General features: G+C 38.5%; 1 protein-coding gene across 3 annotated transcripts in view; it reads right to left on the bottom strand.

Annotated features, from left to right (window-relative positions):
• Window positions 1-2835: 2835 nt before the first annotated feature.
• Window positions 2836-14346, bottom strand: part of SDCBP (syndecan binding protein) — a 35733-nt gene continuing 24222 nt past the window's right edge. For all 3 annotated transcript variants that reach the window (XM_021005918.2, XM_021005915.2, XM_021005917.2), the window contains exons 6-9: window positions 10998-11173; window positions 5923-6094; window positions 5141-5232; window positions 2836-3512 (exon numbers count right to left, since the gene is read on the bottom strand). In XM_021005918.2, the coding sequence (XP_020861577.1) occupies window positions 3458-3512; window positions 5141-5232; window positions 5923-6094; window positions 10998-11173 (495 nt within the window). In that variant the 3' untranslated portion in view covers window positions 2836-3457. The remainder of the gene's footprint in view (window positions 3513-5140; window positions 5233-5922; window positions 6095-10997; window positions 11174-14346) is intronic.

Raw genomic sequence — 14346 nt, forward strand, 5'->3', positions numbered from 1 at the left:
AACTCAGAGAAAAATATCAAGGAGAGAGTGATAAGAAATCATCTGCAAGGAAATCTTTAATTTTGTAGAGACCAATTTCAGGTTGAAAGCCAGATCATAAGGGGATAAGAAGAGAGGAGAAAAGTGCAAACACCTATAAATGGTCCTTTTGAGTGGCTACAAAGGGCAGAAGAACTATAGTATGAGAGCTGGGGTGGATGGATCAAGTGTGTATTTTTTCAGGATAAAGGAAATATGTTTATAGGCAGTAGAGAATGAGCTCATAGAGAGGAAGAGATTGAAAATAAGTGAAAATGGGGATAAAAGGAGCAGTCTGTTGGAGGAAACAAGATGTAATGGATTACTTGAATAAGTAGAGGGATTAGCCTTGGTATAAGAAGTAAAGCTACTTCATGTGAGACGGGTAAAGGAGAAGGTGGTAGGCAGAAGGCATCTGAGTAAAAGGATATGAGCAAGAGGGGAATAGAGGGAGTTCCAACTGCAAGTCAGCTGAAAAATCCCATGGTCCTCAGGGTGCAGCAGCAAAGTCAATGTCAATGCCTCTCTTTAATGTCCTTTTGACTGATAAAATGATCAGTTTCTGATGTTGAGCTTTTGACAGTGCCAAGGGCTTTGGTGGCAAGAACTTCCTTTTCTGGGTCTTAGTAGCTATGGCTGTGTCACCTGCAGGAACAATTGCCAGGCTACATCTCCGCAGGAGTTGCTTCCCAAGGTGATGTCTGAAGGCACTGTGCTGGAAGCATTGCTATTCCCAGAGTTCAGAGGTATCCCCCTTAGGGATAGAGGGGAGATGCTACTTAAGGTGGTGATGGCATTTTGACTTGCCTGGCACATGCTGCCTCCTGTCTCTCTCCCTCATAGTGCCCCATTGCTTATTTGCCCTGGGTCTGGAGGCTGGTGGGGATGGCTGGTGCCTTCTCCCTAGGAGTTGCTTTCCCAGATGAAGACTGTCAGGACTGACAGGGAAGCAAGAATCCTCATCAGAAAGATGCTGCCATGTCCAGGGCACCTGTCAGTGGCATTTGATCAGCAATTGTTGCTGATGGTGATGAGAAAAGTGAGCCCCCCCTCCACAAGGATTTCTTCCTTCAGTGATGGCTTGGGGGTTGGGCTAGGAGTTGTTTGTCCCGATGATGGATGGCCATAAAGGAAAGGCTGGCTCAAAGTAGGAACGATGCCATACTCGTGCTTGGTCAAGTGCTGCTGGTGGTGAAGTGAAAGGTAGGTCCCCTCTTTAACGATTTCTCTCTTCATTGAGCAAGGGAATTTAATAGAACCTCTCAACACTATCCTACTCAGACCACATCTGGAGTATTGTTAACTTCTGGGCATATTTTAAGAAAGATATTGAAAAGCTGAAGTACAGCTGGAAGACAGAATGATTAAGGTCCATTCTGTCTTTGCAAGGTATTGTGCTTGGCTTAAGGAACTGAGAACGTTTGGTCCGAGGTAGAGTCAAGGATGTTGTAGAAAGGATTCAGTTAAGTGTGGGTTGGTTTAGAGGTCCTCTCCAACTCTGACAATCTTAGTCATCTCATAATTTTTGAACCTGCAAAAGGACAACAGCCCTCTAATAGCTTTGTAACTGAAATCTCTTCTTAATTTTGGTCATTCTACTTTTGCACTTTGTATGTTATAGTAGATACAGTACTGGATTTCCTAACCTCAGGTAAGCTTTGTGACTCTCAGTGAGTCACACAACTTCTCAACTTTCCTTTTCTGTAAAATGGGAATAGTAGTACGTACCTTACAGGGCCATTTTCAGGATCAAAGTGCTTTGCAAACCTTAAGGTGTTAAACATAAGCTATTATTAATATTGATTGTGGTACACTGCTAGAGAACTGAGAGCAGCAATCTCATGGTTGATTACCTGTACACAAGTTCCAAGTCAATTAAAGTGATTTTTCTATTAGAAAGCTTCCCATAGGCAATATTAAGTTTCAAAGTAGTTTGACTATTAAGTTTTAAAGTTTGCAGAGCACTTTCCTGCTAAAAGCCTTATGAGACAGGCAGTATAGTGTCTCCAGTGCAGAAGAGGAAATGAGCTGATAGGTTTTTGCCTTTCCTATTCCCACAGGTAGCAGTAGGAGTTAGGAGACCTGGGTTTGAATGTTGGTTCCAAGTCCAGTGTCTTTCTAATAAAAAACCATGAAGCACCATGCTGCCTTATTAGAGTCTATAAAAATTTTCTGTTAAAAGGTTAAAAGTACAAACATTCTAACTTGCCTTTTTTTTAAATGGGAATAGGGAAATACTGGAAAGTAGCATTTTCAAGTAAGTTTAGAAGCTAGTTTTAAAACTAAATTCTTGTCTAAAATTCAAAGAAATGCATTAATTTATTAAGAGTGGGGAGAACAACAAAAGACTTTCCCAGTAAAGTTTCCTTGGTAATTAATTCTCAAGGAGCTTAAGCGTCAGAAGTAGCTTCAGTATGTAATTCTGAGGACATAATATAAAAGCATGAATGAAGCAACATTCTTTTCCCTACCCTCAAATATTCTGAACTTTTTGCTCACTACTTAAAGATTAAAGTGAAAATAAATGATTTCCAGAAGACTTGCTGTTGAAAAAAAGATTTGTATAACTTTTTAAAAAGTTTTTTATAAAAATCTTTATAATATGAAAGTATTTGGGATTGCCCTTTATAGCTGAAATTAGTCACCCAGGATTAACTATCAAGTTAATACCATCAAGTGACTATCAGAGGCAAAAGGGAGGAACTAATTCACCTAAGACATAACCCAATACAAGACTGTTTCACAATTAAACTGAAATGACATAAGTAATATTAAATACAGATATGTAATGGATTTTAAGGCAGTAAATGAGGCATATTAAGAGTTAATTTATTTTTATTTCAGAACTTTCCTTTAACATGGTTAAGGCGACAATTGAAGCATTAGTTATACATTATTAAAGAGAGATCATCACAATTTTGTGCAATTCTACATTTTGTCATTTGTAATGCTCATGTGGAATGAAACCAAGGTTGCTTCACTGCATTTTTGTAAACAAGGGTGGAACTAGCAGAAAAGTTATTCTAAAGATACAATAGCAAAACTACACTAGAAGAAAAGTAACAATATTACTCTCTAGAATATCTAAAATACAGGTACCTGATTATAACATTTTTTAAAAATCTGTATTAGTTATCTTAACCATAATGGCTTATAGAAAGAGTAGTTTAACTATTGGAAACTTGATACCATGAACATCAAAACTCTTGAAAGGTTCACATCTGTAAAACCAGTATAAGGCTACAAATACAATTTACAGCTTGAACACAGAACTGTGTCAAACAGTAATATTCCCAGCCATAATACAATACAAAGGCTCTCATGCAGCATATGCTTCTTGGCTCCCAGTAAGGTTTATGTGTCTAATACAGAAGATGCGGAGTAAACTGCCCAAGTTCAGCAGAGTTTCCATTATGTGAAAGATACAACTGCTTGAATTTTAAACTTCTGGGATAGCATGATCCATTAGATTTTTCATAACACTTGATGCCATCCTGTAAGAGTGACATTTATATATTTTATATATACATTTCAAAGCACCAAAAAAAAAAATTTAATTCCTAACACCTACTGAGTCAAAAGATAGGGACTATCTTTTTATTGTAGAAGCTAAGAAATTAAAGCCTCAAGCTTTGGTCAAACTTTCCCACCACAGTGGAAAAGATTTGTCTCTCATTTCCTTGGGATTACATACACCTTACATACATACATACATACATACATTAACCTTGTCTGGTTAATGGTTTTTAGAGTCTTGGATTTTTACTTCCTCAAGGACCTTTAACTATAACATATGACACATAACACAGAACTAATTGCCTGCCTGAATCAATCATGTCTGACCCTTTGTGACCCTGCGGACCACAGCACACCAATATTAACCATGAGGTTTTCTAGGCAAAGATACTGGAGTTGTTTGCAATTAAGTGGATTAAGGCAATCAGATGTTAAGTGACTTGCCCAGGGTCACACAGCTAGTAAGTATTTGAAGCCCCATTTGAACTCAGGGTTTCCTAATTCCAGGCTCAGCATTCAATCCATCGAGTCATCGGCTGCCTTGGATTATTCTCATTTCCTAATCGTGCCTGCTACTGAGTATTCTTCTTTGCAATTTCAATATAATAAAAATGTGACCCTACTCAATACAGTCCTGAAAACAATGTAAGGTTTTTTCTTCAGTGATCCAAGTGTTTTGTATGTAAAAGGGGGAAAAAATAGATCCAATCTTGGCCATTAACAACCAAAAGTAAAACTGCTGCCAGTATAGCAGTTAATAAAACTTTCTAAAGTACTTTTTTCATAGAACTTGTCTTCAAAAGAAGTTTTTAATATTCCTGACACACCTATCATTTTTTTAAAACTAAAAAGTGATCCCAAAGTTAGTTACAAGTTACAAAGACAGAACTGTCAGGGGAAATATAGGACCACCAATGCTTTAAAGTTAGTCCTTGAGTTGCTGAATGGGCTCTGATCCCACATAATCTACCCCTTTGTTTCTCCCCACTACTGACCACTCCCCCACCCCCCCATCTCATGACCCTATACACAATTTCTTAAGGAGAGTTCAGCTCTCCCAGCATTTCACTTATCCTTGAAGTTACAAGAAGTTAAGTGTCTACGCCTTACATCAGAACCAATGTTTCTTATCACCAACTAAGTCAAGGATGCACGAGTACACTTCACACTGCCCAGAAGCAGCAGAAATAAGTAAAGCTTCCTTTTAACATCTTCCTTTGCTCCCCTTTTTTTCTACATGGTTCTCCACAAGGGCTAAAAAGAAGACAGCCCTTTCCTCCAGTCAGCATTTACATTCCCTCTCCCTCCAAGCCAAACCTCAACCCAAATCTAGCTTTTAATTGCTTAGCTCTTCAACAGCATATATAATATGGCCAACAAGCTATCTTTTTCTAATGGGGGATTGGGATGAAGAGAAGGATCAAATAAGAGGGAAAAGACGCAACAAGAACAAAATTCTTATACAGGTAACCCCATCTTAATTGATTTCTTAAAGAGAACAGGAGATTTGATCAATTCTGACCCTTAAAAGACATGAAATTATAATGTATTGTTTGCATTTATAAGAACTATAATTTTTTTTTTAGTTGAAGAATGTGCTACTTGCCTTTTGATTATGTGTTCAAAGATGAAAGCAGGCATGATTGTAATAGTAACTACAGTCCCAGATGTTGAAAGGATGTCTGCAACTTGAGAGTCCTATTAAAATAACACAAAAGGAAATAAATTGAATTGAGGCTCAACTGAAATGAAATCACAATTGGCTACAAAGTTCTCTTCCTTCTCTTCATGGGAATGACATGTCCTTTAAAAATCTGAGGCTCCAATGTCAATTTTCATCACCATCCCCTGAATCTGGCAGAGGGTCTCTTACATGTACATGCTTAATGTCTGTTAAACTGAATCAATGTTGATAATACAATACCTGATCCCGTGCATTTGATTCTTAGCAAACTGATTTATACAGAATCACATAAGATAGTTAATTTCTTAAACAGTAAGATCACAATTTGCTTGCATTTGACAAAACTATTAAGATTATTACCAAAGCCCCTAAGACATTCTAACACACACCAAAGACTTGGAAGTTTAGAGTTTCTAAATTTAAACTTAACTTTTCAAAGTTAACTATTAATAATAATAACTGTTCAACAATCATTGCTTGTATCAATTTCCTATCTAACATGAAGAGTAAAAATTATAAAACCAATTGCCTGATATAGGGCTTCTGACCAAATAAAACCAAAATATGATATCTAAACTACAAAATTTTACCAGCATTGGCCTGTTCTCTAGAACCAATAAAAGCTATTCATTCAGAAGTACATAAAATGTTTTTTGAAATCTATAAAATAAAAACTAGTAAAGAAAAGGCATATGTCACATTACCTTCAGGCCAATTACATTCTGACCATTGATTTCACAAATGCTGTGCTCAGTAAGAAGACCGTTTCTTGCTGCAGAACTGTCTTTTACTATAGAGGTTATTTTTCCATTTTTAAAAATGAATCCAACATGTCCTGTACTATCCTTATGCATGGTAATAGTTCGTTCAAATGGTCTGTAAAAACATTGTCAGGGGAAAAACCTTATTAGCATATATTTAATCTTGAGACAAATTTCTGGTCTATAGCATTGCTTAATAATTATCATCTATATAAATATATAATATATAATATAAAAATCCAAAAAAGAATGAACCATCAACTTTTGATATTTTAAATGTGTTCGACTTAACAGCTACTTTTGATAGTTTCACTAAGAATGTTGGCTCTAACAAAGACATTTAAAATGCACACCACTGTAATTGGTTTTTGAAACTAAAGGTGGGAAAATCTAAGAGAAGCTTTTCCAATATGCTTTTCTCCTTCAGAATCCATGAAGTATGTGCTCTGAACAAAAGTACTGACCCTTTTAATAAAGTGATCTTTTTTTAGAACTTTAGTAGTTCTTGGGGGGAAAAAAAAGGTAAGGGATAAGAAATATTAAGTGCCTACTTTATGCCAGGCATTGTGCTAAATATTTTACAAATACTTCATCTGATCCTCACAACCACCGTGGGAGGCAGATGGTATTATTCCCATTTTACAGTTGAGGAAACTCAGGCAGACAGCAGTCAAGTAACTCAGCCACAGCTACTAAGTTGTCTTAGATTTTAATTCAGATACTCCTGACTCCAGGCCCAGCATATACTGTGTCAAAAAGCTGCCTCTAGGTATCTAGAGATGAGATGAGAATATTCCTCAAAAATATTTTAAAGTAGTATTAATTTTAATGTCCTGGCTCCTTTTTATCTTCCAACCTCCTCAGAAAAGTTTTTGTAGCAACAAAAACTTTAAAACATAAGCAAACCAGCCTTTTAAAAGGTAAACTGCTAGCGAATGCCCTCCTCAAACTACTTGGTATTTATCCTTTTTATATTTGTTTTTTCCCTGCTGTCTCTCAAATCAGAAGGTAGCCTCCTTCTAAGTAGGTACTGTTTCACTCACTGTATATATATATATTATATTCCCAATACTGATCCTTAATTAATATTTACTGATTAAGGTTGTAAAGCCACTAATGAAATTGAGGTCACAGGACTTGACTAAGAGTGTGAACCTTTTCTTGGTACAAATCAGAAGCACAGAAGTAACAAGAGGAATGAAGGAAAATACATTACGTCCTATAGATGGTACAAGATGGCGAAGCAATTCTAAAAAACAGCTTGGGGCTTTTAGTGGACTGCAAGAACAGTAAGTTAGTGTGACATGGCAGACAAAAAAAACTACTGAGACCTTATTGTAATAAGGGAGGTATAGCTTCCAGAAAAGGGAGGTCATAGTCCCATTGTATTTGGCTGTCATTAGTTCTCATCTATAAAGATGTAGTGTTATTGTGTTCAGTTCATAATGTCGGTTTACAAAGGGCACTGAGAAGCTGGAAAATGAAAGGGTGAGCAAAAATGACGAAAGACCTCAAATGCACTTCATAAGAATCAGCATGGTGAGCCTGACCCTAAAGCTTCAAATCATGGGAAATGGGTTAAAGTTGCCAAAAGCAAATTTAAATCAAATGTCAAAATTCCCTTCATATATGGCTTGGGCCACATGGCTGCTGAGGTCCCTTTCCCCAACTCTTCAATTCTCTGATTCTGTGGAGTCTGAGGCTTGAGGAACTAACCTGGACCACAGGAGGCAGGCAGAACAAAAACAGCTCTTTAGTTCGGAAGTAGAAAGTGCCAGAGAGATAGTTATGATTCTCAGCTAGAAAAGGCATTGTTAGTACATAGGGTTTCAGCTGGAGAAGCAAAGGGATCTGCATCTGCCAGGTATGTCACTTAATACCATTCTGGGCCTTCTGTTCCCTGTCTATACAATGGACAATAACGTTTCTATACCTTACCTAAGCAGGGTTGTTGTGAGGCTCAAATTAAATAATTTATGTAAAAGCAATTTACAGATTATAAGGTATTATATAGTCAGTTAAGAATTACTATTAAAGTTCAATACAGTATAAGAATTTGAATCTAAGGGTCAGAACACACATAAATATCAAGGTAAGTCTAAACTTCACCTCTCCCTCTCCCTTCCCTTACAACACCCTCCTCTTCATCCACACCATTATTTCTAATCCCTTCACCCCTCGGTTCTTTCCCAGGCCATCTTGCACTAGCCACTCTCTCCTCCTCCCTCTTCATCCCTTGGTGAACAAATTCAATGCCGTACTATCCTCCTCTCTTGAATCCCTTGCCCCCTTAACATATTACTGAATATACCCAGGCAAGCCTCAAGCCTTGGATCACTCCCACCATTCACTGCCTTCACTCAGGCACTGCTGAACAAAGAGGAGAAAATCACAATTATTCCAACTGGATCCATTACAAATGCATACTACACAACCTCAACTGGGCAAGAACGATCCTACTATACCTCGCTTATCAACTCACTATCTCACTCTCCACAAAGGCTTTTTCCAAACCTTTTCATCCCTCCTCTTCCCTCCCCGCCTTCTTGGCAGAGAACTTGCCTCATATTTTACAGAAAGAAATTGAGACCATTCACCATGAATTCCTTCTTCTCTCTTCCTTGTCTCCTATCACTCAGGTGCCTCTGCTACTCCTGTCATATGAAACAGGTGAAGGAGGAAAAAGTGGACTTACTCCTTACCAGGCTAATCTCTCTTCTTGTTCAAGAGACTCCATTCTAACCCAACTCCTTCCACAAATTGCCCCTCTATCATCCTCACTCAACTTATTTCTAATCTCTTCCTCTCTACTTGCTTACTTCCTACAACTGAAAAAGTGCCCATGTCTCTCCCATCTTTAAAAAAAAAACCCATCACTTGATCCTTCTATCCCTGTTAACTATCCTCCTACTTCTCTTCTGTCCTTTGCAGCTAAACTCCTCAAAAAGGTTGTCTACGATAAGTGCCTCCACACTCTCTCCTCTCACTCTCTTCTTAACCTCTTACAATCTTAGCTTCTTACTAGAAGTATTCATTATTATTCCACAGAAAGTGCTCTCTCTCCCAAATTACTAATGATCTCTTAGCTGCCAAATCCTCATTCTCAGTCCTCATTCTCGTTGACCTCTCTGCAGCCTTTGACTCTATTGATCACTTTCTCCTCCCTGTTTTTGAAACATCGCCCTCCTGGTTCTCATCCTATCTCTCTACTGCTCCTTCACCTCCTTTGCTGGATCCTCCCTCTTCCATATCACACTAAGTGTAGATGTCTCTCAGGGTTCTATCCTTGGCTCTCTTCTCATCTCCCTCTCTACCATTTGCCTTGGTGATCTCATCAGCTCCTAAGGATTCAATTACCATTTCTATGCTGATGATTCTCAAATCTATCCTGCTCCAACTCCTCTGCTGCCCTCCAATCGCACATCTTCAACAGCCTTTCAGGCATCTTGAACTCAACACATCCAAAACTAGACTGATTATATTTCACACCAACCCTTCCCCTCTTTCCAAAATTCCCTATTACTGTTAAGTGCACCATCATTCTCCCAGTTACCAGGCTCACAACCTACATATGTTAACCCTGACTCCTCACGGTCTCTCATCCTTCCTCTCCCATATCCAATCTGTTGCCAGGGCTTGTTGATTTTATTTTTGCAGTATCTCTCAAATATATCCCCTTTTCTCTGACATTGCCACTGCCCTGGCATGGGGCCTCACCTCCTCACACCTCACTGCACCTGTTGACTGGTGTACCTGCCACAAGCTTTTCCCTACTCCAGTCCATCTTCTGTTAAGGCACCAACCAACATGATTTTCTTAAAAGACAGGTCCAACCATGTCATGCCCCCCCCCCAAAAAAAAACCCTAGTGGCTCTCTATCACCTCAAGGATCAAATATAAACTCCTCTGTTTGGCACTCAAAGCCTTTCACACTCTCAGATAGACACACACACACCCACACCCCTCCTCAGTTCTGGCCATTTTCACTGGCTCTCCCCTATGACTACAATGTTCGCTCCCTTCAGTTCCCAGCTAAAATCCCACAATCTACAAGAAACTTTCCCCAATTCCTCCTAATTCCAGTGCCTTCCCCTCTATTATAATTGTCTCTTATTTTGCATATAGCTTGCTCTGTATATGTTGTTTGCATGTTGTTTCCCCCATGTTAGATTGTAAGTTCCTTGAGGGCTAGGGCTGTCTTTTGCCTCTATTTGTACCCTTAGTGCTTAGCATGGTGCCTGGCACATAGCAGGTGCTTAATAAATGCTTACTGACCGACTGGCTGACCCAAAACAGATTCCATAATTACCCCTGCAAGCAAAAGTTAGTTTTGCGTTATGTGTATCTCAAAGTAAAAAACTTTAATTCTTAAAAAAAAATGACCATAAGTTCCAACTAGTTCCTATTGTTTTATTATAGACACATCTTTAAATTATATCTATAGCAAAAGCATAAATGGCACTATAGAGGCACTTAGGCCTGAAACGAGAATGCCTAAATTCAATTCTGGCCTGAGACATTTAGTAGCTGTGTGGCACTGGGCAAATCACTCAACCTCTTTCTGCTTCAGTATCCTCAAATGTTAAATGGGAATAACAACACCTACCTCACAGGGTTGTCATGAGAATCAAATGTGATAATTAAAGTAAAGCACTTAGCACAGTCCTTGGAACATTATAGGCACTAAAGACTTATTTCTTTCTTATCCCTCCCCTGTCATCACATTATATAAAAATGCTATATGCCACAGACTGAAAATGGATTTTGTTCTACCTACCATTTTTTTATTTAGTAGCAGCACAGATTTAGCAGAACAATACCATTAAGAGAAAAAGTAAAATGAAATGGAAAACTTTAAGAAATCTTGCCAAGAAATTCACTAAACTAGAGCCAAACAATGACATTAATGATTAAAAGGAAATTATGCTCACAAAATCCTGAGAGAATAAGGGGGAGACTGTGAGACCTATTTAGCATTTAAATGTGTATTTCTAACTTACTGATTTCTAATATCTTACCTGTCCCGAACAGTCATTGTAATCTTCTCTCCAAAAGCCTGTTTGAGAACTTTATGAGCTTTATCAGAGCTCCACCCTGCACAATTTTCACCATTAATTTGAAGAACTTGGTCCCCAAATCTCAGACCAACCAGAGACGCTGGAGAATTGGCCTGAACTAGCTGAACAAAAACACCCTAAATGCATGAAAAAGAAAGAAATGCTAGAAATACTTTATAAACAAATATCAAGCAACATGGCAAATTACAGATTCCAACAATACTGGGGGGAAGAGAAGTAATATAAATTCAAATTCTTACGAGGCTGAAAGGTTATATTTTGTGGACCAAACAGGTATTAATACTTTGTGTGTGTGTTCATTTTCTTTATTTGAAATGGAAAAGAAAGAACAATTTTGGCAATTTCCTTTGCAATTCAGGGCTTAGAATCCTAAATCTGAGGCATATAGCTATGCATTCATCTCCATAACTAATCAAGTAAGATTAGGGTTATAAAGAATTCAAAAATGAGCTAAAGTCCCTTTATTAGTTCTTGTCCAGAGGGATATAATCCCATTTCTTTCTTACCAAGATCAAATAAGTATGAGTGCCTTAATTACAGTAACAATAAAAGCTTACAAAGCGTAAGTGTGTGTGTGTATGTGTGTGCACATGCACGCATGTGTTCTCCAAGAATCAGTGGAGCTATGGAGAGTCTACTAAGGTATAAAGGAGCCATAAAAGAAAAACAAATATCAATGAAATCCCAGATCCTCAAAACTGAATAGTAGTCGACATTTATGGAGCCCTTTAAAACCTACCCTATTGAATAGTATCAAGTATTATCTCCATTTTACCTGAGAAAACCAAGACTTAAAGAGATTAAGGGCTTTGCTCAAGATTACTTATTGAAGTAGTCACTGACTCAGGATTCAAACTCAGGTATTCTGACTCCCAAGTCCATTGTTTTTCTACTATTCCATAAGTTGTTTCACCACCCTAGAAGGTCTGGTTCAAATCTCACCTCAGATCCATATAAGCTTGCTCTGTATAAGATTATAAATTGCAGAAAAAATGCCATCCTGCTTTGGTATTTTCTCACCTCAAGAGTCTCTATATCATTAAAATCACAGGTCCACTCCCTACACCTAGGCTCTACCATAGCCTGCAAACAGAATTTGAGATGTATCACCAGAAATAAACACACAACACCAAATAACACTGTGTTGTTTGAATATGAACATTTTAATTTTAGCATGATTCTAAAATGGCTTTCAGAATGGTTAGACCTATTCACAGCTCCACCAAACAGTGCATTAATGTGCCCCGTCTTTCCATAACTATTCCAAAACTGACCATTCTCATGTTTTATCAGCTTTGCCAATTTGTTTGGTATGAGGTGAAACTTCAAAGGATGTTTCGACTTACACTTATTTATTTGAAACATTTTTCTTGCAAAGACAACCCAACCACCTTCTACATGCACAAGTGATTCCATTCCATCCCATTTTCGCCAGCAGATTGACTCCTCTATCATCCTTACTCTCTCACTTATCTTCAATCTGTCTACTAACTGCTTCCCTACTGAATACAAACATATCCAGGTATGCTCCAGCCTCAAAAAACCCTCACCTAATCCATCCATCCCAGATAACCATCATCTTATATCCCTTCTGTGTTTTCTGGCTAAAGATGGCCATCTACAACAGGTACCTCCACTTCCTTTTCTCTTACTTCTTAACTTCAGTCTGGGTCCTGTCCTTATTTAACCAAAAGATGTCTCTCCAAAATTATCCCTGCAGCCTTTGACACTGTCAATCTCACTTTCTCTTTGATACTCTTTTCTCTTTAGGTTTTCAGAACACTCACTTTCTCCTCCTAGCTATATGACTACTTGTCTTCATTATCCTTTGCTAGATCTTCATCCAAGTCATGCTTCCTACCATGGGTGTCCCAATAGGGCTCTGTCTGGGCTCACATCCCTTCTCCCTCTATATGATTTCACTTAATGATCTCATCAGCTCCCACAGATTCAATTATCTCTATGCCAATGATTCTCAAATCTGCTTATCCAACCCTAACTTCTCTGCTGACCCTCTATTCTTATATCTCCAATTGGATTAGACAACTCAATCTGGATTTCCCATAGACATCTTAAACTCAGCATGTCCAAAACTGATCCATTATCTTTCCTCCAAAACCTTCCCCCTTCCAAACTTCCCTATTACTATCAAGGGGACCACCCATCCTCCCAGTCCCTCATGTTCACAACCTGAATGTCATCCTTGATATTACCTTGTTGGGCTCCTATGCTTTACCTTGTGGAAATAGCCGTAACTACTCTAGCTCTGACACACAATTCTTCTTTGGGGATTTTGAAAGTTTTTCATTGCTGGCTTTGTATTCCTAGCATCCAGCACAGTAGCCAATAAATACTAGGTGTTTAATAAACGCTTGGGCAGCTAAATGGTACAGTGGAGAGAATACCAGGCCTGTAGTCAAGAAGACCTAAAGTCAAATCCAGCCTCAGACACTTACAGCTCTATGACCCTGGGCAAGTCACTTAACCCTATTTGCCTCAGTTTCCTCATCTGTAAAATGAGCTAGAGAAGGAAACAGCAGACCACTCTAGTATCTTGCCAAGAAGACCCTAAAAGGGGTCACACTAAGAGTCAGACATGACTGAAAACAACTACCCAAACAAAATTAAGCAATAAATGCTTCACTGGTTGTTGTCTTTCGCTCTCAATGAGTATCAAAATGATATCACTATGTTGGGGTCAAGCTACAAATGTGTCCGACTGTGGCTGACAGGACCAATATGGGCTCAGAAGACCACCACAAATAGTCGATATGAACATTTGGAGTGGAGATGTCTCTAAATCTTTGCATCTCACGTTTCTTTTGTGCTACTGCAATTCCACTTTGCTCATGTGCCTTCTTTGATGTGGGCACACCATGCAAGGTGATTCCGTGCCAGTGTTTCCCATGTCTCACAATCAATTCCAAAGTTATTCAGCGAGACCTTGAGAGTGTCCTTCTATCACTTCTTCTGACCTCTGAGGGAGCACTCGCCTTGTGTATTTTGTATGTTCTCTGTAAAATAGCCTTTTAGACAAACATACATTTGATATTCAAACAACATGGCCAGCCCATCAGAGCTGATAGGTTACTATGGCCAAAGAATTCATCCCCGAGTGACCAGCCTATTGGCTGACACTTACCTAGGCAGGTTCTCAGAAATTAAACAGTATGTCACTGGGACTATAGTCAGAACCTATGTTTACTAGCCCAACTTTCAAGAGAAGCATGGGTATCCTCTATGTCACAATGAGACAGAAAAGTAAGTATGGAAAAATTTATACCTCTAA

The sequence above is a fragment of the Phascolarctos cinereus genome, unplaced genomic scaffold (assembly GCF_003287225.1).
Source record: "Phascolarctos cinereus isolate Bilbo 61053 unplaced genomic scaffold, phaCin_HiC Scaffold_4;HRSCAF=312, whole genome shotgun sequence".
NCBI lineage: Eukaryota > Metazoa > Chordata > Mammalia > Diprotodontia > Phascolarctidae > Phascolarctos > Phascolarctos cinereus.